The sequence below is a fragment of the Anabrus simplex genome, chromosome 7 (assembly GCF_040414725.1).
Source record: "Anabrus simplex isolate iqAnaSimp1 chromosome 7, ASM4041472v1, whole genome shotgun sequence".
NCBI classification, from domain to species: domain Eukaryota; kingdom Metazoa; phylum Arthropoda; class Insecta; order Orthoptera; family Tettigoniidae; genus Anabrus; species Anabrus simplex.
In genome coordinates, this window is record NC_090271.1 from 341,943,715 (window position 1) to 341,970,084 (window position 26,370).

General features: G+C 40.6%; 1 protein-coding gene across 2 annotated transcripts in view; it reads left to right on the plus strand.

Annotated features, from left to right (window-relative positions):
• The window catches only part of LOC136877635 (integral membrane protein 2C), a 113,939-nt gene that overhangs the window by 55,535 nt on the left and 32,034 nt on the right, over positions 1-26,370 (plus strand). The window contains exons 3-5 of one of the 2 annotated variants that reach the window (XM_067151825.2): positions 3,937-4,062; positions 4,149-4,322; positions 4,411-4,525. In XM_067151825.2, the coding sequence (XP_067007926.1) occupies positions 3,937-4,062; positions 4,149-4,322; positions 4,411-4,525 (415 nt within the window). The remainder of the gene's footprint in view (positions 1-3,936; positions 4,063-4,148; positions 4,323-4,410; positions 4,526-26,370) is intronic. The other variant, XM_067151826.2, reaches the window with a different exon arrangement.

Sequence of the window (26,370 nt, forward strand, 5' to 3'; positions counted from 1 at the left end):
TCAAAGAATGTATTACATACAGAGAAGTGCGCCACCAAGGGAAACTTGGTGCGGCACACTGGTTGGCCATTTTTGTTCTGTACTTAACATCTCTTCATCACGTACTAAATGTACGTAACACGACCTAATAGGTTGAAAGTCGCTTTCGATTACTTCAGATATGGTTCTATATCCCAACCCATTGTCTTTAGTTTATCCCCATAAATCTTATCAATTCCAGCAGCTTTTCTAGTTTTCAACTTTTGTATCTTAGTGTAATGTCATTGTTATCATATGTAAATTTTAATACTTCTTTAGCCTTAGTCTCCTCCTCTGTCTCGACATTATCCTTGTAACCAACAATCTTTACATACTGCTGACTGAATACTTCTGCCTTTTGAAGATCCTCACATACACACTCCCCTTGTTCATTAATTATTCCTGGAATGTCCTTCTTGGAACCTGTTTCTGCCTTAAAATACCTATACATACCCTTCCATTTTTCACTAAAATTTGTATGACTGCCAATTATGCTTGCCATCATGTTATCCTTAGCTGCCTTCTTTGCTAGATTATATTTCCTAGTAGTTCCTTCAATTTCTCCTTACTTCCACAGCCATTTCTAACTCTATTTCTTTCCATTCTGCACCTTCTTCTTAGTCTCTTTATTTCTTTATTATAATAAGGTGGGTCTTTACCATACCTTACCACCTTTAAAGGTACAAACCTTTTTTCACATTCTTCAACAATTGCTTTAAACCCATCCCAGAGTTTGTTTACATGTTTATTTACCGTTTTCCATCGATCATAGTTACTTTTTTTTAAAATGCCTCAAGATTGCTTTATCAGCCATATGGTACTGCCTAATAGTCAAACATTTAAGACCTTCCTTTATATCACACTTATTTTTAACTAGGACAAAAACAGCTTCATGATCACTAATACCATCTATTACTTCGGTTTCTCTATAAAGCTCCTCTGGTTTTATCAAAACTACGTCCAGTATATTTTTCCCTCTAGTTGGTTCCATCACTTTCTGAATCAGCTGTCCTTCCCATATTAACTTATTTGCCATTTGTTGCTCATGCTTCCTGTTGTTGGCATTTCCTTCCCAATTGACATTTGGTAAATTCAAATCTTCCGCTACAATCGCATTCCTTTCCATGTTGTTTCCCACATAGCTGATTGATTATCTTATGAAATAATTCTGAATCCATGTCAGGGCTACCCTTTCCCGATCTGTACCCTCCAAGGACATCAAGTTGCCTATTATCTTTAGAAATGAGCCGTACACCTAGCATTTCATGTTTGTCATTAACTTTTTCGTAGCTTACAAATTCTTTCGCCAGACTGAATATTCCCCCCCCACCATTCGTATCCTATCTATACGATACACACTCCAGTTCCATGAGATTATTTCTGCATCCGTTATATCATTTCTCAGCCATGATTCAACTCCTATTACAATATCTGGTAAGTACACTGAAGAAAATGGAAATTGCAACACGCAGAAGGGGTGGTGCTATATTGCTGCAATTGAACATATAGGTCGAATGTTCGGTTGTGTTTCAATGATTACACTTTCAGATCCCTCTGACCCAAGTTTGGACAACAATCATTACAGGATGTGCCCACCACGAGGTGCAATACCTTGATGAATTCGTCGAGGCATGGAGTCAATAAGGCCCTGGATCGCTTCCTGAGGAATTGTGGCCTATGCTTGCTGCTCTGCATGGGTTAGTTGTTCCAGAGTTGTGGGTGGCTGAGGACGGTTGGCCAGTTGTCAACCTATCATGTCCCACACATGTTCAATAGGACTGTGGTCCAGGGATCTGGCTGACCATTCTAAGGTTGTGATGTCGTGGAGAGCTTCTCTGGAGATGCGTGGAGTGTGAACCCGGGCATTGTTCTACTGAAACATCCCATTTGCAATGTTCGCCATCATAGGGACAACCACTGGATTGAGTACCCTATCAACGTACTGTCGAGCTGTCATAGTGCCCTCAACAAGCACTAATTGTGATTTCACATTAAAACCAATAGCTCCCCAGACCATAATGCTTGGTGTTGGCCCTGTGTGCCTCTCGACAATAAGATCGGGGCAGCCCTTCTCCCCGGTACGTCGGCGCACACGATTCCGGCGATCACTGCGGGCAGGACAGAAGCGTAATTCATCACTAAAGGTGACCCTATGCCATTCGTCGACCCACATCGATCTTTCTCGACACCAGGCCAGCCTTACACGTCGCTGTTGTGGGGTCAATGGAACACCTTCTGCAGGTACACGGGCTTGTAGGCCAGCTGCACGCAGACGATTACCAACTGTTTGTTGTGTAACGAGGGGTGCCACTGCTGCTCGACTTTGCGCTGCTGTTGCATGGGGTTCCGTCCGGGCCATCCGAATGATGTGGCGATCCTCTCTCACAGTTGTCTGTCGCGCTGGGCCTGTGCCAGTTCTACGAGTGTGGGTACCTTCATTTGACGACTGCTGCCATACACGTTGTACCGTAGATGCATGTCGGCCAACACGTGCAGCGACAGACCTTAGCAATAATCCAGCCTCACACAGCCCAATTATGCAAGCCCTCTCAAATGGCGACAGTTGTTGATAGCGTGATCTTCTCTGTTGTTGAGGCATGTTTGACGGGGAACACTTCACTGCACGGACTGCAAGTCACCTACGCTACACCCGAGTCCGTATACTGGAGTTGATTCCTCCGCGACCAATCACGTGGGGTGACCTGTAGCAACAATCCAATGGGTCTGAAACTTTGATCGTTTACATAGCTTCATGGCATCGTTCCATATCTTGAAAATCAACACAAACGACCAATGCCTTCATGGTGTTGCAATTTCCATTTTCTTACTAATTCTATTCCTTTACAGTACTTCTACAGTTCAACACTAACATTTTTATGTCATCCCTACTTGACTTCCAGATCTCTGTACCCTTATCACCACTCCCTATACCATCCCATTTCCCTGATTGTACCTCCATATTACCCTTCCAAACAAATTTCCTAACTATACGTACCACTGCGGTTTAAGTGAAGGTCATCTGAGCGCGGATCCCTGCCTCCTACCCACCCATTAGGATCTAGAAATTTCACTCCCAGTTTGGTACTTACACCAGCTTGCCTTATGTTGTTGGTACCAACGTGAAACACTACCACCTTCTCCTTCCCCTCCTCCTTCTCTTCTACTTTCCTCAACATCTGCCTCAACCTAATTCCTAGATAACACTCTACCCTGGTTCCCTTTCCTCCACACACTTTCCCCACGTGTCTAACGATGGAATCCCCCATGACCAGAGCCTCAACCCTACCCACCTCATTTGATCCCCTCCCCTCCTGGTCAGCCCTGTCTTTCCTCATAGCTGCAGAAGCTACTTCCTCCTCCCTTTTCTCCCTCCCATGACCCTGTTCCACCTGTCTTTTCCTGTCCTCTACTCTACATTTCCCTTTCCTACCTTTTTCCTTACTCCTAGTTCCACACATCTCAGCAACAGTTCCCTGTTCCTCATCTTTCCCCTGCTGTTCTACCTGGAGTGACTCGTACCGATTTCTCACAGACACCTGTCCTGAATTCTGATCGTGAAGAGCCCTTAGCCTGGAGTATCCTTCCCCTTAGAAAATTAGACCACCTGTCTTCTACAATACCCCCCTTTCCTTCCCATCCCTCTTTTACACCTACTGTAACCTGTACATTGTTTGAGGGAGTCCTATCTTCCTTCCTGTCTTCTGTGAGAATCCTAATTATCTCCCTCAAACTCTCAAACTCCTCCCTCATACCCCTCAATGCTTCACTACACCCACAGTTCCTCAGTTCCTACACTTCACTCCGTACCTATTCTTTGTGGATAAAATTAATAGAAAAGGAAAATTTAAATGTTATGTTAAAAAAAAAAAATGAATGCACAGAGAGAAATGTTGTCTAGGATTACATTACTTTTCACAGATGCAGCGTTTCAGAGGATGGTGCAGTATTCCCTATGATGGCACCAAGGCGACGATGTACCAAGAAGACCGAACTCAGCAAAATGTACGTCATGGCTTTTTTGTAGCAGATTCAGACCTATTTCGAGTACGTAGGACTATTTACTGCTATACAGTCATTGAGGAGCTGTGGGGCTTCAAAATTAATAATTCCATGTCTTTTTGTTTTGTTAGAGCTTGATCAAGTCGCAGGAAGCTGATGAATTTGGAGCAAATGATGCCAACAAGTTAACTAGTTTCTTTAAAGAGGAATTTGAAATGAATCTGGAAACCAATGACTACGAGAAGATAGACGTGCCAGACTTCAGAGGAGGACGAAGAGGACGTTTTATTCACGACTTCAATTCTGTACGTTTCCCTCTATTATGATTTTACTAATTTGTGACGAGTGTTTGATCAGATATTTATGTTGAATATCCTTATTTTCTTTCTGCAGAACAAAACTGGAATAATTGATCTGGATAACCATCGGTGCTTTGTAATGCCATTGAATCGCCAGAGAGTTTTGCCTCCTAGATCGCTATTTGACTTAATTAGGAAGATGTGGGATGGTATGTTTCATTTTACATATGCATGTAAATATTACTTAGTTACTGGTGTAATTGTCATTTAATATGAAATCTTTGATTCAAGTTCTGACTTCACCAGCTAAAGTGGTTTGTTCAAAATTTCCTCACTTACTGCAAGGCAGTTTAACCCTCACCCTCACCCCTCGAATTGAAATTCTGTTGTCTCTACTTCTCGTATTTAAAATATGAATTTCTATCTTATATGACCTGTATTCATCTTTCATCATTTTTGACAAACGGCTGCTATTTAATGATATGTTGAGGCCTATAAAAATTTACAAGCTGAAGTGGGACAAATAAAAGCAATATGTACAATAGAAACAAATTATTTTATATTTTAATTATTTTACATTTTAATTATTATTATTATTATTATTATTATTATTATTATTATTATTATTATTATTATTATTATTATTGTCATTATCAATAAAAGAAATTATAACTATCAAATTCAACAATACCCTGTTAACATAGATACTTGCGAATAGGAACATAGGTAAGTCAGTCATCATCATTGAATACACTTTTCGGCACAGAACGTGTTTTTTGGAACAAAAACATCAAGGTCAACAGTCATAAAAATAAGAGTTCGTAGAGTGTTTATCACAAAAGTTATATACATAAAAAACAGTTCACTTCTTGTACATTTCTTACTATAGAGCATCCAGAGTTAAGAAAAGACTACAGGCCTTATGGGCCTGCTGCCTTCCACTGTTGCCATACTCACTCACCGCGGCTCGGACACTGCTTGTGAAATACAGTGATGACATAAAATTATACATCGCTTGGTACAGCTGTTGCAAGACTAATAATAATATAAATGCTAGATTATCTCCAGTCATTAATGAAATTACAGTCATAAAATTTCGTTTTGCCATAACGTTTTTAAGGATAATAGCCCACTGACTGTAACATTCGAAATAGAGTAAGAGTTTGAACATGCAGGGATGCGGACAACATGCATGTCCAGAAACCGAAATGATTGTCTTGTTTCTTATATCTGAGAAAGTTTCATGATCGTTGTTGCTTTACGGGAGCGCAGTCCTGAGTCTATTAGCCCCCAGAAACATTTCATTATTAAGGCAAATACTGTGTGGTTACAGCACAGGAAGCTGACGGCGAGATATCTCTATCTCGGTGATGTATCCTTCAGGTCATTTCAGATAAATTTACTCGTAAGTGACAACAGATGCAAGGGCTTCATATTTATCACAAAATATGAGAACTTTAATATTCTTCCGCAACATAAAATACAGAATGCTGAATGACCTATTCGTATGATTTCTTAAAATCAGGTAGTTCGGGGTTGCTGTTTACGGAAGTGAGGATTGTGTTCAGAGTTGGCGGTTGATCTCTAAAATAGAATTCATGAACAGTGCGCCGTATTCCACTTCTGACAAAATCATCGTATTTAATGAGTCTGGAATTACTGCGAAATGACTTTTTCCTTTCCCGCTTCTTGCTGGGACTCTGGAGTGGCCCTTTGCTGGCTTCCTTCCTTATTTTGAAGACGGAAGACCTCGAAATTACTAAGAACTTCGCGGCTTTATCTACTGCCCAGTTTACACTTCGTCCTGGATGCTTTGTTTTCAAATATGGAAATGAATTAAGCACCATTTGCCGTTCCTTTCCCTGACAACTTCGCTACTTCTCCTTTTCACATGTTCAGCTATAATTTAAATGTATTACTCGCTGATCGATTATATAAAATACTAAACAGACAAAAACAATACACAATAAACGCAATCAAAAGCAATGCAATACACGAAAAATGAAACACAATATACTGTATTTATAACAAAACACTATGCGCCCCAGGAAGCCGAATATCTCCCAATCATTGTAATGAGTGACACACACAAAAAGGGAAACATGCCGCACTGTCCTCACCAATGATGATTCGCAGTTGTTAAGCAGAGTTATTACACGTGTTGACTACTGTACACACTTCCGCACTACACTCTGAAATGTGGCGCGCAATGCGACAAGCATGGCCGGCTGTTCCGTGTACTGAACCGCATATACGATATTTAAAAGGATAAACTCAAAGATATCAAAATGATTTTACGTCTTCTTCAGTATTGTATGGCAGAACCGATGCTTGTTTCATAAGAAAAATTGTACATTTTGATAGGAATTGATTATAATTTTTATATACATGTAGAACTAAAGTGGATAACACCAATAGAAGTAAAAGCCCATAAGGCCTGTAGTCTTTTCTTAACGCTGGATACTCTATAGTTAGGAAGAGTAACAATAACATACAAGAGTGAGACGATAAGATAACATATTACTTAACGATACAATGGCTGTGTATAATACATCTGGAAACATTTTCCAGGGTGTAAGCCAGGTTTGCGTGTACACGTGTTGCAGTAGAACAGTCTCTCGCTTGCCACCCTTTACTTTCCCATCAGAACACACTGCACAATCTTTAGAATTGTTGTTTTCACTTGCGAAGATGAAATGAGAATGTCCATTGAGGCATGCTTCAGAATCTGCAGTTGATGGACAACCATGTTTTCGTGAAGCAGTATTTATCACATCAGTCACCAGCTGCTTGATGAGGTTCTTTCTCTCCTGCTTGTGGCTGATTTTGACTTTCCCTTCTTTGTTCATTGAATAGCAGAAAACTATTCACCACATACACTTACAGCAGCAGAAAAACATATTTCGCCACCATTTGACAGATTTCCTTGTGAATGAATATGTAGATGTATAATGGTCCTGTTTGTCCACACCACCCATTTACTGATTATAATCACATATCATTGTTGGTTTTTCCACTTCCTTCACTTTTCTTTGCACAGTTTGTGTCGATACATTACACCAGGTACTAAACATTACCATCAACCTTTTATCTTTCCACACAAAGTCATCATTTCATTTTTTTTCCTGAAAGCCACGATGGTGCGTTTTTTCAGTTTCATGCCACCTGCTCTTTTTACACAACATGGCAGTCCTTTTTGTTTCGGCATGATTGTCCCTGTAATATGCCAACTTTGCCAACTCACAGCCTGTATAGTATCAGTAAACACTTGATACCCACTTGCCCCATTAGTGGAGTTCTGCAGCTTTTCACACAAATGGAGAACTATTCTCGCAGAAAATGGCAAGTCTGGATGAGGTAGGGAAGCAGTTGTAGGTGCTCCGAAGTAAGCTTCTACTGCAACAATATATCCTGATGCAGAATCTGCTAACACAAATATTCTAAGACCCCATTTAGTGAGCTTCTGTGGGTTATAGCATTTGAACACTATCAAACCAACAGTACTCTCATCTACGCACACATTCTGTCCTCGTACAAAATATTCTCTGAACTTCGAATCTAGATATTCAACAATATTCTGAATTTTGAACCTCTCACTCTCACCGCTACGGGAACACTAACAGATGGTAGACATGTAGCATCCAAAAAATTTGCAAGAAACTCTCAGGACTGAATACAATCTTGTAAAATGAACATTTATCCTGCCAGTCTTCTGAAAAATAATCCTGCAGTTCAGGTCTAGCATACATGGCCATATTCAAAATGCTTTCATTTCTGTCGCAGTGATATTAACCCACTTTTTTCCAGATAGACGTGGGACTCGGAGTACCTATTTTACTTTTAGCATGCTGATTTGTTTTGTTAGTTATTTCACTGAATAAATTATCGGTAAAAAAAAATTGAAAAAATCTAATCCAGTCTCTGGTTTCATACCTTGTGTGTGTGTGTGTGTGTGCTGTAAATGGCAGCATCTGTTGCGCCAGCCATTAGCTACATGTTGTGCGTTGTTATTTTCATCACTGGTACTGCTATCACTGTTTGTGTCATCATCTCACTCTCTTCCGACTCAGATATATCGTCAAGATCTTCAAAAACTTGCCCAATTTCATCCTCTGTCATAATGCGGTCAGCCATGTTTGTTTACTATCGCTCAAGCCTTCGCGCGGTCGAGTGGCTACACTGCCATCGAAATACAGTAGAACCTTGATAATTCAAAATCTAGCCTAATTTGAAGCAGCTCTCGTTCCCGGAAACATGAGGTACGTTTTTGCATGTTGTTTAAATCGTTTAAGTCGTAATACGGATAATTCGTAATTCGAAGAACAATGTCGGTCCCGTTGCCGAAATTCAGACTTTTAATTCGAAACTGCCTTTATTATTTTGAAGAAAATAGTATTTTACAGAGTAATTTAAATTCAAAATTTCTCTGCGTCATGAAAGAACGCGTCTTCCGGAACGTGCAGAGGTAACTTTGCACACTTTCACCTACTTCGGCATGTCTACAGTGTGCTTCATATCTGCTATGTTTGAGCGGAGTCATAATTATTTTGTATTTGGCGTTTTGAGGAACGCCACAATATCACGAAGCAGGCAGTGTGCGGAGAGTAGGGATGGGTCCAGTTAGTTCATTTGCTTGAACTAGTTCATTAGCTACCATTCATAACCTTGAGTCGTTCAAATGAACGAGGTAGTTCATGAGATGATGTCATAGAAACAGCCCTCGCGGCACTTCATTCAAATGAACGAGTTAGTTTTATTATGAACACGAAGAGAAAACAGCTACACAATGCCGACACCAGTCTGCCTAAGTCAGGGCCATCCAGCCATTGCGCTCCGAGAGCGCGCCCGCGCTCGGGGAGCACTGGGCAGTCAGACTAGCGCTCCTTCCCCTACCACCACTACAGTGTGGCAGCGAGGAGACCTGAGACAGACGATGTTCGGACCGCGCTGACCAGATACATACCGGTACGTACAGTCTTGCGTCCGACGGCTTTTGTGGGTTTGTTGACATCATATTGATAGGGCTATTTTGCCGTAAAAATATACCGCATCTACAAATCGAAAGGTACTCCGATGTATGGAATATGCAGGAAACGAAATCAAGTGCTAAGTAAAGAATACAGTAATGTGATTTATTCAAAACTGAAATTTGAACATATCTGAGAGGAAAATTCAACAACGTCTTACCGATATGAACAGATAGTACAGACATTGAGTGACTTTTGGTCAGTCGTTTTCACGAGCTTTTACTTTTGTAACAAACAATCATCTCCAAATTGAGTAGGCCTACAATATTTCTGGACACAGCTATTCTTAAACAACTGCGCAAGTTTCTATCGCTTATCGTTGCACGATGTTCACTTTTGGTAAACTTAAGAACCGAAAGGAACACTCAAAAATGCACGTTGAGCCGAACATTGACAGAACTTTACATGCATGTTTATACAAAAGGGGGTATTCTTCTTGCGGAAAGCCGCTGAAAAATTCTTTTAAACTTCGTGACATTACAAAGTGGTCTTTAAGGCGAACATTGCACTGCAGTTTACGCAACTCTAATTGAAATAGCTGTGGAGCACTGTCTGCATTGAGAGAAAATGGTCGAACAAATACATCTAACACCGCTTGGAGTTCTGTATTCTGAAAATCTATTTTCAAACTCTTTTTGTAATTGGCGAATTACCTGCAAATACTCATCAAAGTCGACACCGTATTTCACTGTTTCAAGCAATGGAAAATGTCCTGTGTTCCTTGCACGCAACTGGTTTTCCCACAAAATCAATTTTCTTTCGAACGCTTGAATTTTTTCCACCAAATCGGAGATAATGTGCTTGTCGCCCTGAAGCGAAGTGTTCAAAGTATTCAGATGGGCAGTAAAGTCACTTAAAGGGACCAAGACCGCCACCCACTTAGGATCACACAAAAGAACTTCGGGCCACCCTTTCATGTCATAAAAGGTATCTATTGCATTCCGCAAGCAAAAACTCGATGAAGCACTTCGCGTTGCTCAACCGTCTTTATTCTGCATGGTACGGGATATCCGGATACTCCGCTTCGATGTCACCCAAGAACTCTGATTTTTTTCTTTTGTTACTTGCTTTACGTCGCACCGACACACATAGGTCTTATAGCGACGATGGGACAAGAAAGGCCCAGGAATGGGATGGAAGCGGCCGTGGCCTTAATTAAGGTAGAACCCCCAGCATTTGCCTGGTGTAAAAACGGGAAAGCACTAAAAACCATCTTCAGGGCTGCCGACAGTGGGGTTCGAACCCATTGTCTCGCGATTGCCAGCTCACAGCTGCGCGCCCCTAACCGCACGGCCAACTCGCACAGTACTCTTTGAATTGACGGTGCGTGAGTTGATGGGACCGAAGAAAATTTACCATTCGCACAACTGTTCCCATTATGTCTTTAAGCTTGGCGACTTTTGCACAGATTGCCTCCTGGTGTATAAAGCACTGGATCGCCGCCATTAGGGTACTACTGCTCTCAGCCATGTTTAATTTTACATAGCTGAGGAACCCCGTGAGTAGACCACGTAAAGCAGGAGCTCCATCCGTCGTTACACTCGTCAACCGCTCCCATTTTAATCCCATTGACTCAAAAACACCCTCCACTGCTTGGAAAATATCGAAACCGATAGTGGTGTCTTTGAGAGCTACTAAGTCTAGGAAATCCTCGGTAACCCGAAGATCGTCATCCACCCCTCAAATGAAAATAAGGAGCTGAGCTTTGTCCACAATGTCGGTTGATTCGTCGAGGGCGATGGAAAATTATACAAAATTTGCTGCCTTCTCCATTAATTGCTGTTCCATATCAACGGACATGTCGTCTATTCTGCGAGCCACAGTTTGTGGAGAAAGAGAGATTTTATCAAATTTCTCAACTAGCTCCATAGGACAAATACATGCCGCCACATCCATTAAGCTCCTCCTTGATTACATTTCCTTCCGTGAAGGGTTTCCCACCTTTGGCAATTCGCGGCGAACATTTGTAGCTTGTTCGTAAAATGGGTCCACCAACCTCTCTCTCCTCAATCATCTGTCAGACAAAAATACGGCAAGTCACAATTTTAGTATTTTTCAGATAATTCAATCATTTCCTCATTCCTGTTTGTAAACAAGCATTTAAAAATTAAAACAATAATATTTACAGAACAGTGCTGCTTGAAATTTTCTTTCAATTCTTCCAACTTAGATTGGCAACTGCCGTCTGTCAAATCACCGTAATCATCCCTGTGGTTGGCACTGTAGTGCCGTTCCGAATTGTGCTTCTTTAAAACACATTAAATCTCGGTGGCACACTAAAAATTTGGCATGCCCTTTATAAGCTGTACAGAAAAATGAAATTTCCCATTCTGCTTTGAAGGCTGCTGCTTCATCACTCTTTTTTTATAATGTTCAGCCATGACAACTGCGAAACTGATTTAGTTATTTAGTTACACGCTGTTAACAAAGCGCATAGGACTAGACTACAGTGACACTACACTATATGTATAGAGTCACTGTAGACTAGACTACGACTGATAGATCGACTGCTCTCTTCGGCGCGGCGGGCAGACCGCTCGATCAGCCAGCTAAGCTTCTCCCACCACTACCTTCCCCAAAGCGCTCGGAGCACTGGCTTGGAGCGCGGCCAGAGCGCTAGCGCTCGGGGAGCGCTGTTTGGATGGCCCTGGCCTAAGTGAAGAAATGATATCTGCAAGAGACGGAGAGACAGATAGACTTTCTAATTTTGTATAACTCCTACTCCCCCAGTTGAGAAGTGTGAGAGACGTGCTGTCACATGACCATTAACACAGCACCCCATTGGCCATTCGTGTGCAAGCTTATTTGTCGTTCAAATGAACGAGGTAGTTCATTTGTGCTGTCTTCATGGAAACAGCTCTCACGGCACTTCGTTCAGTGAACGATGTAGTTCAAATGATCAAAGTCGTTCAAATGAACGAGGTAGTTAATTTGTGCTGTCTTCATGGAAACAGCTCTCACGGCACTTCGTTCAGTGAATGATGTAGTTCAAATGATCGAAGTCGTTCAAATGAACGAGGTAGTTAATTTGTGCTGTCTACATGGAAACGCTCTCGTGGCACTTCGTTCAATGAACGAGGTAGTTTATTATGAGCATCTTAGCAACAGCATAGCGGCGCGAGCTAGTATGTATATTTTTACAATAGATGTTGCTTGCTTAGGTCTTCGTCCTCCCTTAATATGAACGACAAACCATATAGTCTTTGACCGCACACCACTTCTTACGCTATTTAAAGCTTGGCGGTTCGGAGGCGTATGAATCAGCTGTTTGAGTATGAGATAGAAGAAGCTATATACCGGTTTTATCCATGGGCAAACATTTCTCTAAGATGATAATTGTCCTTTTTAGCTGTTAAAGAGCTGGGGAAGACTAATTCTGTGGAAACGTCCTGTTAATAACGAATGTTCCTGAATAACTAACTAATATTACAATGCTAGATATGTCTTTTCAAGTGTTTATTCTATAAAACCAGTGTTTTTCCTTATGCCTGACACTACACTCATCAGAGTGGGTGTCAGGTCCTACCCACTGACGGTAGGATGTATGCAGGTGAATTTGTCAGAAGCCGAAATTCTATCGCGCAAGAGTTCTTTTATGTACCAGTAAATCCTCTGTCAAGAGGCTGTCGTATTTGGGCACCTTGCCAATTGTGAGCGTTTTCTATGTGGTATGAACAATTTTAACATATGTTATTTTAGTTTATTATTCTTCTACGCAGATACTCGTCTAACCTATGCGTACTGAATACAATACCGTAGTCTCGTGTCAGTTACCATGTGACAATATGATTTTGCTACTCCACTCTAAGTGCGTGTGATTTTGTTGTGCCTCATGTTGTTGACATTGATGTTTTAAGGGCGTCGGGCACTTTCTACGCCAGTAAAAGGCATCTAAAAATGCAAACAGTACAATAATCCAAAAGATAAAGCATTTGCACAGGGAAGCCAGCATCATTTTTCCTCATCTTTGAATAGTGTTTTTCTTCCTTTCGTTGCATGAGGATATGTTTGTCATTGTTTAACCCCTCAGCGTCGCAGCCATTTAAAGAGCTTCCTACCCCGCGGCCGGATGAGATTTCTACTACGTGCGACTGAAATACATTGATACACTTAAAGCATTACTACAAGTATAAGAGTAGCTCGATATTCAGGAAATTTGGAATTCCTTATGAGGGAACTATTTACATGCAGATAATTACATAATTGTTTCACATTTCCTTAGTAATTTAGTTTCGTGTGATATAGTTCGAAGCACTCTTCGAGACAGAGACCCAAGTCATACTCCTGGCAGCAATACACCGACGTCTTCTTTTCTCCGTGTTTTGAACACACGATACAACGTCTCTGAGGTTTGGATTTATCACTCTTTGGTGCTAATTTCCTGATGGAATGTCTTTCCTGCAACCTTGGAACTCTATTATCTGATGCGCGCCGGCCTTGAATATTTCGTTCCATGCCCCGAGCGAGTATATTTTGTAAACAAACCTTCCATCAATTGAACCCGATAAGATAACTGCCCAATGTTTATTCCTGTGACTTGTCTGAATATTATTAGATAATTTAGGAATCGGAATTCACTGCTGAAAACTTCCCTTTGACCTGTATAATTATATATAGTCTCCTACACGAAATTTCCAAGTAATGGTTCCTCCTCATCGTCACTCTCATAATTTACTACTGCATCTGCCACAGCCACATCATCTATTTCATTATCACTGCTGCTAATACTGTCACTGCTACTTCCGACTAAACTTTCATCTGAATTATACAATATTTCAAGCACGTTACTGTAAGTCAAACCACGGCTGAGCGCGGCGCGTCACATGGACTGATGAAACTGCAGTGAGACCGAAAGCAGCAGAACGAAACTGAATGAGGGGAATAACATTTATGACGAAACAAACCAACTCTATATATTCAGATATTTCAGATAAAAGGTCGAGATATCGTCTTTCAAACGAGATAATACCATGTACAACTGGTTCTCGTATCGTATGACAGAAAGCAGCACTAACTCATGCCTACACAGAGCGCTTGCGGAGAGTTACGAAAATATTACAACCTGAGAAATAAAGAAAAATATAAATAAACTGCACTCTTAATGCAAAATTAGAACAAAGAACATCACGCGTAAAGACAAACTTCTCAGATCATCATTTCTTTATTTTATGTGGGAAAGAATGAAGCAAGCAGACTTAAAAAAAAAAAAAAAAAAAACAGAAATTAGTGCTCAGGCTTACTTGATAAATACTTATCTTTGAAAAAACAACTACATTTTAATGATTTTCAATTCTTATTTACAACACTTATAAACCCGAAAATGTCTTCTTGGAAACAAAACAATTTGCATATCCATAACTCCAAAACTCTTCGTGCTATAGCTGGAAATGCGAACCTTGTATGGGTCTATACCACGTATAGAGGTCGGCGGCTACGGAAGAAAAGAGGGTCCATACAACGTATAGAGGTCGGCGCTGAGGGGTTAATACAAGTGCATTATTTGAATAATGTAAATGCACCTTATTGATACATTTCTGAAGTAGTGTTTTTCATGGCCTTTGAAAAGTTTAAATTGAGAATCAAGGTGATTGCATGCATTAATGGGTCTTAGAAGTGCCATGGCGGGAAATCATACAAGCTTAGTCCCTGTACTGATTGTACTGATGTTTTTTTGCTAGTTGCTTTACGTCGCACAGACACGGATAGATCTTATGGCTACGATGGGACAAGAAAGGGCTAGGAGTGGGAAGGAAGCGGCCATGGCCTTAATTTAGGTACAGCCCCAGCATTTGCCTGGTGTGAAAATGGGAAACCACGGAAAACCATTTTCGGGGCTGCTGACAGTGGGGTTCGAACCTACTATCTCCCGAATACTGGATACTGGCCGCATTTAGTACTGATGTTTGATGTGGACAGAAGCGAGACTTTCTCCCCTTGTCATAGGAAAATTTGAAAAGCCGCGATGTTTTAAGGGCATCGGCTACTTCCCATGCAAGTACAAGGCGTCTAAAATGCATACAGTACAGTAATCCATTGAATAAAGCACTTGCTCAAGGGAGCCATTATAGATTTGAATCATGTTTTCTTTCTTTTGATTGTATTGCGTCAGGTTATGTTTGCCAATGTGTTATCCAAGCGCATTATTTGAATACTGTAGACACCTTGTTGTATACATTTTGGAAATAGTTTTTTTTCCCCATGGCATTTGAGAGCTTAAAACTGTGAATCGCACGCGGCTGTGAGCCTGCATCCGGGAGATAGTAGGTTCGAATCCCACTATCGGCAGCCCTGAAGATGGTTTTCCGTGGTTTCCCATTTTCAAGCCAGGCAAATGCTGGGGCTGTACCTTAATTAAGGCCACGGCCGCTTCCTTCCAACTCCTAGGCCTTTCCTATCCCATCGTCGCCATAAGACCTATCTGTGTCGGTGCGACGTAAAGCCCCTAGCAAAAAAAAAACAAACTGTGAATCAAGATTAATTGCATGCAGTAACGGGTCTTAGACCATATTGTGACGCTGCTAGGGTTGGCATTTCCGAAGTACGTGTTGGCAGTTAATTTGAAATCACGTAATTCAAAGTCCGATTTTTTGCATCCCAATGACTTCATGTTAACGAGGTTTTACTGATAGATTTTCAACTGAATGTCAAATATTATCTGGATGTTACAAAGTTCCACGCTGAACCAAAAGATGGCAGCACAGTATAGCATCGTATATTTTTTTGGCTAAGAGGCGGCAGACAAGTGGTAAGGGTTAAAGGTGATGCTGTGTTTGTCATTGTGTCGCACCAATACAGGTCAATCTGTACAAGATGCACAAGTACCTGTATGATTTTTCAGATTGCCATGGAAGTTTGTGGCAGTTAAAGCCATTTGTTAAGAAAAACTCCATTATTCTCCGAGGTAACCTATCCTCCTCCTTTCACCTCACCAAAGCCAGTTTTTACATTCATCTTCAGCCATTGAGTTTTCTCTTAATTTATCTCCTCATTCAAAGTACTCTCCTGCCATTGTTCCCAACTGTTTGTACCTGCAGTCATTCTTGTTACTTCCATGTCCATTACTTCCATCACTTACAAATAAGATATACTGAGTCCACCCAGCTTTCACTCCCCTACTGTAAATTTGGTCTGAAAACAGAGTGATATAAATGTAATTTGTGAGCTGACTTCTTTCTTTCAAAATGCTGTTGATCGCAGCTGTTAGCACACGGCATTGGCTTTGCTACATCTTGATTCAGCTTTGCTTTATCTGGGGAGAATCTTAAATATCTTAAATACTTGAAATGATCTTTCTGTTCCTGTTTTGTATTTCCTACCTGACATTCAATCCTTGTATGTTTCTTCCTTACTTTAATCTTGGAAATCAAGTCGTCGTCATATGCGCATCACCTCCTTTCCAATCTCTTAAGATATTACATTGCAGACTTTCAATACTGCCATGCTTACTGCATTTCCTCCTAAATGAATCCCTCACTACTATTTTATATCTTGTCAGTAAATTATCCTTTATCTTAGTGTGCAGGGGTGAAGAAAAAAATGACAGCCTTGTCTAACCCTTGTAACTACGAGTTCTTTGAACCAAGAGCTCACTCTACCATCAGTTCTCACTGCAGCCCGATAGTGAACAAAAAGTGCCTTTGATTGCCTGCAATAACCTACTCCTTACCCCAGTTCCCTAGCACGGCTAACATACTTTCCTTTGTAGTCTTGTCTTTTGCTTATCATTGGTCTAAAAATGTAGATATACAAAGGGAGTTCTTTCTTTCTAAAAGCAGGTTGGTTTTATTGTGGATTCAAATACACCATGTCATTCAGCAATGCTTTTGCTACAATATCCTATTTTTCAACAATATCTCCGTTTAGTGCCATGGTCTTACGTCACTGTAATGTGAGGGCCTCTATGCCTGCATGGTACCATTTGACTGGTCAAGGTTGGAGCAAACGTGCTGCATCGATAACTTCCCCATCGTCCACGTAGTGCTACCCGCGGAGTGCATCGTTCATTGGGCCAAACAGATGGAAGTCAGAAGGCGTGAGATCTGGGCTGTAGGGTGGATGAGGAAGAATAATCCACTGAAGTTTCGTAAGCTCCTCTCGGATGCGCACACTTGTGCAAGGTCTTGCGTTGTTGTGGAGAAGGAGAAGTTAGTTTGCATTTTTGTGGCTACAAACATGCTGAAGTCATTTCTTCAACTTCCTTGGAATAGCACAATACACTTCAGAGTTGATCGTTTCACCACAAGGGAGGGCATCAAACAGAATAACCCCTTCAGAGTCCCGGAAGACCCTAGCCATGACTTTACCAGCTGAGGGTATGGTTTTGAACTTTCTCTTTGTGGAAGAGTTGGTGTGGTGCCATTCCGTGGATTGCAGTTTTTTTTTCCGGTTCGAAGTGATGAATCCATGTTTCATCGCCTGTGACAATGTTTGACAAGAAATTGTCACCTTCAGGCTCATAACGAGCAAGCAATTTTGAGCAGATGTTTCTTCCGTTAGGTGTCGAGGAACCCAGTGGGAACAAAGCTTTGAATACTCCAACTGGTGAAGTGTGTCAGCACTACCAACAGAGACGTCAAGTTCAGCAGCGAGACGTTTGACTGTGATCACCTCTAATAAGGGTGTCCCGCGTTCCGACTTTGCTGGCGTCACAGCTGTGTGCAATCAGCCAGTACGCAGGAGATCAGACAGGTTATGATAATGAAACACGCCTCGCCCATGCTTTTGTCCACTGCCAGGTCTCAATAGACTTTCTGCAAGTGCCTATGAATATCTGTGATGCCCTCCCTGGTTTTCCGCCAAAAGAAATTCTATAATTGTTCTCTGTTTGGTACCCCTCCATTACGGACACCACTTTGAAGGCTAGTTATAGAACTGCCACCTATCGGAAATTAATGAAACTCTGAGACAAAGCGGCAATATTCAAAGACGTTCCAAAAAAAATCCAATTTTTTAAACCGAAATTGGCCGAGAAATAAAATGTGTTGTATTATATATTGAAAGCCCCTCGTATAACTCGCATAGCATTTTTCATTGTCTCGACACCTGATTACCTAGTCCTCTATGGTATGAAACGACACTGTTTTCATCCAACTTGGTTGGTGAACTGATCAGTGAAATACCTTGATAGGTGTTAAAACCTTTCTGTTGCCTTGCTTGTGAATATATTCAGTTACTGGTTTTCTCCAGTCAGGAGGTACCTTACTTACATTCTGTGGAGCCATTTCAACCCTTCCTTCTCATTTCAGGCCTAATTTCATCTGGTACTTTATGACAGTGCAATTTCTCAAGGGTAATTTCAGTAGGTTGATTTCCGTCTATTTTAAGAAGTCCCAGTTTTTAGACCACAGTTATAAAAGTGTGACATTTAATTCTTCACTCGTATAGGCTACATTATCACTGTTCTGTACAAAATCCGTCAGAAGAGTAGAACCTTGTATCACGGTACATTCTCTATCCCAAGATTATTTTTTTTTCTTCCTTCAAGCTTTCAAGGTTATAAACTTCATTATTAGTTCCGTATTGAATTCCTTCAGGCTAGCAATCCATCGGAAGGACATTTGATTGCTTTAAAATCTTCCAAAAAGAAAAATGCCAGACCGTAACGGGACACGGCCCAATACTTGGAAGGAAGGAAGATGATGACTAAGTTTGTTTTTGTTTTGTTTTTGACAAAGTATATGATAACTACGTATGATGCCTTTGCTGGCGAGATGTAGTGTTTACAGTGCACTATGTTTTCTGGTATGGGCTGTATCAAATTTGTTACTTTCATTGACCTGTCTCAGTCTCATCCTTGGCTTTGACAATTTGAAAGTGACTGAGGTATGAGTGATGCTAGTAATACCATTGCTTATGCAGCCAGTCCCTGTTATGAATGGTGTGAAGATATCGCTCATAGGGTCAGTTGGTGCATGCATTTCATTGGGCTTGGCAGACTGATATGTAATAGTAGTGGCTGGTTCGGTTAGGAAAGCAACGGGAAACTACCTCACTCCTCATTTCCCTAGTACGCCTCTTCAGTGACGCCTAGGCTATTTATGACAGCTGTTGGCGGAACTGCAGAGGATCAAACCAGCCTTCGGGCTGAATACCCAACATACAACTACGTATGATTTTTCAGCTAATTTCTTATCTTTCCCCCCTTTTACAATTAATATATCATCATTCATAGTTTTGGCTTTACTCGATAAAACAACTAGCGACTGGTTATAACGCGAAAGCGGAACCCAATAAATACATTATTATTCTTCTTCTTGTTTTCGAATGGGTCTACTGTGGACCACGTTAAGCATCATTCATTTACGGTTCTTCCTCTTTCGATCGGCCCAGTACTTCTTCATCCTTTCGGAGTGGGCTTCTTTACGTTCTCGTGACCAGTTGTTGCCGGTCCGTTTTTTGCTACTTTGATATTGGAATCCCTTAATTTTGTTGATGATTTTTCTGTATTCCTGTCTGTTGTATACTACCTGCTGTGATATATTATTTTCCTCCATATCCTCCTTGACCCCTTTAAGCCAGCTAGTTTGTGTCTTCCTGTTCTCCATGTATTCCAGAATTCGCTTGGCTGTTTTCTCTGGTGGCATTCTTTTAATGTGTCCGTAGAAGCAGAGTCGTCTCTTCTTGAGGGATGTTGTGATTTTTTCGGTCCGTTTGTATAGTTCCTCATTTGGTCGCAGTCTAAATTCCTGACCCACTTTCCTGGGTCCTAGTATCTTCCTCAAGATCTTCCTTTCTGTCTTTTCAATGTTTTCTAGTAAGCCCTTCCTGTTCAGTGGAATACATTCGATCGCATATAGACTTTCTGGTTTGATGACAGTGTTGTAATGTCTGATTTTTGCAGTGAATGAAACTGATTTTTTTATTGTAGACATTTGGACATAACTGGTATGCTGCTTCCATCTTTCTTGCCCTTTCCTGTAATGCTATTCCTGGTACTCCTGTTGGGGTTATCCATTCCCCTAGATATTTAAACTTCTGTACTCTTAATTGTTCCATATTTGGTGACAATATTTTGTGTCGGATCCTTTTTGTCCTGAATCATTAGTTCCGTCTTTTCGAAGGATATCTGAAGTCCCGTCTTTACAGCAGTCTCTTGAAGTGTTTCAATTTGTACCTTGGCTGTTTCAGTGTCTTCTGCCAGTATTGCCATATCATCTGCGAATGTTAGACAGTCAATTTTGACTCCAGATCTTCCCAGTGATATTCCATTTTTCACCCCTAATTCCATCAGTCTCTTCCTCCACTCTCTGACCACTTTTTCAAGTATAACATTAAACAGAAGTGGTGACATCCCGTCCCCTTGTCGGGCACCTGTTTCGATCTTGAATGGTTTTGACAACATACCCATAAACTTAACCTGTGATGTAGTGTCAGTGATGGTTTCTTTGATTAAATTTCTAGTTTTTTTATCTGTCCCAAACTCTTCTAACGTGCTTATCAAGGTTGCTCTGTCGACTGAATCATAGGCTTTCTTAAAATCCACAAATACAATCACTAGATTTTTGGCTGTGAGTGCACGTAGTTGTATTATGGAGATTAGGTTGAAAATTTGCTCGCTGCATGATCTCCCTTTCCGGAATCCTGCCTGGTATTCACCAAGTTCTTTTTCTATTATCCCTTCAGTCCTGTTTTGTAGTGCCTTGGATAGAATTTTAGAGGCAACTGGTGGCAATGATATTCCTCTGTAATTGTTAACGTTTGTTCTGTCTCCTTTTTTGTGCAGCGGGTGTATTAATGATGTCTTCCATTCCTTTGGGATGCTCTCTGTCTGCCAAATCTCCTCAAACAGTGCTTCTAGCTGAGTCACTAAGTGTTCTCCGGCATATTTCAATAACTCTGCAACTATTGAATCTTCACCTGACGTCTTATTGTTCTTCAGTCCTGTTATTATTCCCCTGATTTCTTCTTTATTAGGTGGTTCTGAGTCTGGTGTCTGGTTCTTGGGTTTCTCAAACATTAGAGTTTCCTCAGGTTTTTTACAGTTCAGTAGTTTCTGGAAATAATTTGCAAGGTGTTGGCAGTTCTGTTCATTTCCAGTGATTAGATTTCCTTTGTCATCTTTGAAGCATAGGGTTGGCGGTTTGTATCTTGTTAAGTTCCTCCTGAATGTCTGGTAGAAATTACGTGTATTGTTTTTCACGAAATCTTCTAGTTTCTTTAGTTGCTGTGTGTCATAATGTTTCCGTTCACCTCTTATGGTTTTAGCTGTTGTTTTCCTTTGTGCTTTGAATGCCTTCCAGTCTTCTGGTTTCTTAGTTGAGTTCCATTTCTTCCATGTCTGAGCCCTTCTTTGTAGTACTTCATTCCACCACGGATGTTTCTTTTTACTTCGTAGGATTGTTTGTTCCGCTGCTTGTTATATTGATGTTGCCATCTCAGTCCAACTGTGACTTTGAACCTTATTTATCCTGTTTTGGTATTCATTCACAGTCTGCTGATTGAACTTCAGATCTTCTATTCTGTATCTTGTAATTTTTGTACCACTACTTTTTCTCCTTTCTGGTGTTAATTTCATCTTAATTTTTGTCAGATAGTGGTCAGAGTCGAAGTTTGCTCCTCTAGCTACATGTACATCTTGAATTTCTCTGGATTTTTCATAACTGATTGCAACATGGTCAGTCTGAAATTCGCCCAATAATTTGTTAGGTGATATCCATGTTGTTTGTTTCTTTGGCTTCTTCTGGAACTTGGTGGTCATGATGTTCAAATTGAATTTTTCACACAACTCTATCAACCTCTTACCATTCATGTTTGTCTTGCTGTGAGCCGTGAATTTTCCTGTGGTTCTTGATGGTGCATTCCTTCCAATTTGTGCATTGAAGTCTCCTAGCAGAATTACAACATTTTTCTCTGGAGTATTTCCTAGGATTTCTTCCAAACCTTCTCAAAATGTTTCTACTTTCTGTGGATTTTATTGGTTGTCCTTATTTATTGGTGCATGTGCATTTATTATTGTGTATTTCTTGTTCTTGTTTTTGAAAGTTAGTGTTGACATCCTTGGTGAGGTGGATTTGAATTCCGTTATCTTGTCTGCCAGTGAATTGTGTACTACAAATGCTGTTCCAAACATCCAAAGACCTTTAGTGTTTTGTATTTTCTCTGCTGGTTTACCTTTATAAATCCTGTAGTTGTGTGTTTGTACCGTATTTTCGTCTTTGTATCTTATTTCTTGTATAGCTAATATTTTCATCTCTTGTTCATCCATCATTTTAGTCAGTTCCATTTGTTTCCCTATTTTCAACATAGAGTTTACATTCAGTGTCCCTGTGAACATTCTGTGTTTACATTTGTGATTTGTCTTTGGGATTCTAAGACCCTCCGACTGGTCTTGACTTGCGCAATGCTGCTGGACCCCTGGATCCGAATGCCCAGCTTCGGTAGCTTCGCCACCACGAGGATATGAGTTACTCATTGCACCTTTCATGACTGATACTTGTTTAGAGCTTGTGCTTCTAGAAATTTGCATTTCCATCTGCTACGACTTGGTTCGCTGCACCAAGAAGTTTTCCAGGCTGCCCCTAACATGGGGAACAGACACCATGGGAATGGCAGAGTGCTTTTTAGGCGGCACTCACTCGCCTTGGCACATTGCCGTCACTGGATTTATGTGGCATTTTTTAGAGACTATGGTGCCCTCCATAGTCCCACCACATCCTGGTGGCAATGCCGCTGTTGGTCCGGGACTGCTTATTTGTCAGGTTTCCCTGCTTATATCGCAGCTGCCCTCCATATCTGGAGGGATGCCCACTATCCGCCACCTGTGGACCCGCCTGGTCGCAGTCAGCTCAGCGTCCCATACACTGGGCAGGTATTATTATTATTATTATTATTATTATTATTATTATTATTATTATTATTATTATTATGTATTGTGCACAATGTGCATCAGTGTTTAGCATAAGTACACAATTTTTTTTTCTCTCTTTTTGCAAAACTGCAAGTGATATCTGCGACAACTTTCACCACACAGTTCGTATACACGAGTCACAAGGATCATGGAATCTCTTATTACTGCAGACTACATGAAGGAAACCATGACAAGCATACTGGGTCACCACAAACTTGTAGTTACACTGTGTCCACGCCGTATCCGTCAGTGGCATAAAACTCGCACCAAATGTCAGTTCGTTTTTGTTCTCGCTTTCTTAATGCATTTTGGAGGGCAATCGTTGATGGTAGTTGCATAGTATTTCTGATTTCTTGAATTAGATAGTCTTCTTTCATTAGGACATACACAAGTCTCGATCGAGTGAATTGTGAAACACCAAGTGTTCTCTTAAGAAATGAATCCTTCACTTTTTCTAGAGTTTCCAGATCACATACGTTTAAATGGTCCCATATAATTTCTATTCCATATGTCAAAATTGGAATTTTTGTTTGAAAAAGTTTCATTGCTATGGACAGAGACAATTTTTCGGGTTTGGAATGTCTTTCATGGGTCTAATCGCTGCTGTTGCTTTTTCTTTAACATGTATATAGAAGGTGGTCAGAGTTGTCTGGAGACAAATGCCCAGGTATTTGAATTGGTTCACAATTGCTAATTTGTTTCCTTCTAGGTACAGTTGGTCTTTTAATGCATTCTTTCCCCCTTTCCGAAAAGTCATTTGAACTGTCTTCTTAGTATTAATTGAGAATTTATTTTCAATTGCCCATTCTGAGAGTCTATTGAGTATATCTTGGACGTTTTGTAGGATTGGCCCTCCTATGACAGTGTCATCGACATACATGTACATCACAACGTCCTTACCCATCCCATGGGTGATTCTTGTTACATCAGATATTACAATATTGAATACTCATGGGGTCCCCCTGAAGTACACCATTCATTTGCTTTATGGTACTGGATGTAGCAACGCCATCGTCTATTATCACTCTTGTGTCAGAATGTTTCTGATCATTACGGTGAGGTAGTTTTCCCCTCCTATCAGTTGCTCTAATTTCGTGATGAGTTTTCCTCTGTCCAGAAAGTCAAAAGGCTTGTTGAAATCTATAAAAACTACGAAAAGCTTTCCTTTTTCCTTCCTTAATGTATCATAATGTCATTCAATAAATTCTTTATTGCATGAAGAGTTGATCTACTCCTTCTAAAACCAAATTGAGAGTCTGGGATAGAATTGTCAACCAACTGTGTCACTCTATTGCAAAGAATTTTAGTGAAGACTTTCAGGCCATTGTTCTCTAGAGCGATAACCTCTATAAGAATTTGGATCTTCTGTGTTTCCTTTCCCTTTATAGAGAATTTTGATTTTTGAGTACCTCCAGCACTGCGGTATATCCTCTTTTTCTAAACATTTGTTGAACAGTTTTGTCCATAACGTGTTCATCTGTTCGAGTGAACCTTTTAAGTGCTCATTTAATATATCGTCGGGGCCGGGGGCTTTCTTTTTCTTAGACTCTATTATTACCCCTGCAACTTCTTACTCAGTGATAAGTTGGTAATTCGAATCATACATTGCATCTACTTTAATATTTGCATCGAGGTTTCTGCAATTAAGAATTGATATGAAATATTTGTCCCATGTTTCTATCTCAATTTTGTTGCTGAAATGTGGTTGTCTTGGTCTTGATGCTGCCTCTGCTTCTTCTGCCACTTGAGTGTGTTTCATGTCAAAATAGTTTCTTTCCTTTTCCTTTAGAATTTCTTTGTATTTGCGACGAGCATTGTTATATCTTTCAAGTTCTTCAAGATTCTTATTAGATCTTGTTTTGTGTAGGCAGTCTAATACAGTGGAACCTCGATTCTCCGTTTTTGGAGGGACCCCCGAAAAAAAAAACGTACAACACTGGAAAATGGAAAATCCAGGAATGAATGAACCATGAACAGTTTGGCTAAACATCACAAAAAAGAAATATGCATTCTTAAAATCTTACAAACACCCATAAACCAAACCAAACTACAGCCCCAATGGGCCTTCCGCCTACCAAGCGACCGCTGCTCGGTCCGAACGCCTGCAGATTACGAGGTGACGCATGGTCAGTGTGACTAATCCTCTCGGCCGTTATTCCTCGCTCTCTAGACCGGGGTCGCCATCTCACCATTAAATAGCGCCTCAATTAAAAGTAATCGTAGAATGAGTGAACCTGGAACCAGCCCTCATATCCAGGTAAAAATGCCTGACCAGGCCGGGAATCAAACCTGGGTCCTCCGGGTGAGAGGCAGGCAAGTTCGACCGCGGGGCCTGCTTCAAACATTAATTACCGGTACGCAACTTAAAAGTCTCGAAACTTTACATTCAGTTTTACCGGGGAAACTTCGTCGGTTTCCTCTGAGAACTTCTTTCAGTTCAGCAACTTTGATCGGTCAAACTGTTCGTAAAACCTAATAACATCAAGCCAAACAATCGACAACGAGTATTTTTGAATTCTCTAATCTAATAAAATAAAGCACATTGGATACAAAAGCACCCAATATGATGGTGAAATCCCTTTTTCTTTAAATCTTCCATTGTAATTTGGTCACCGGTATACTGTTCGTAGTCAGTTTGTGGAAATCTTGTACCGCGCAAATTAGGCCTACGGCCTGCATGGACTTTTAAAGGTTATGTTGAACTCGAGAATATTGTTTCGAATGTAAGTATCGATTCTCAAGTTTTCGATTGAATTATATTCAATTATGTCCGTCACTAATCACGATTAAATGGGAAAGAGAAAAAATATCATGAAAACTTCCGAATTTACGGTTATTCGCGACCTTGATCTCAGCTGGAAAACGCGCTCGCTGTCCAAGTCGGTACGAATTCGAAATGATGCAAAAGTTTTTACATGTAACGTGCGCGAATAAAACTACTCAGGTTTTAACATTTTAACACAAAAACGTGAAATTCCTAATCTTACAGTAGGACCAAAACAGTAATAGGCAATCCCAAAATCTCCCATGGCTTTATGTATGTAAGAAGGTGCAACATCTGTTCTGGTCTCGATAACTTAATCGTATGCGATAGGCTAATATTAAAATACTAAATTTATGTTACTTAAGAAGAAGCAGTTTAGATTCCCGCCTGAAAGCTCAGTGACTATACATTGCCCTG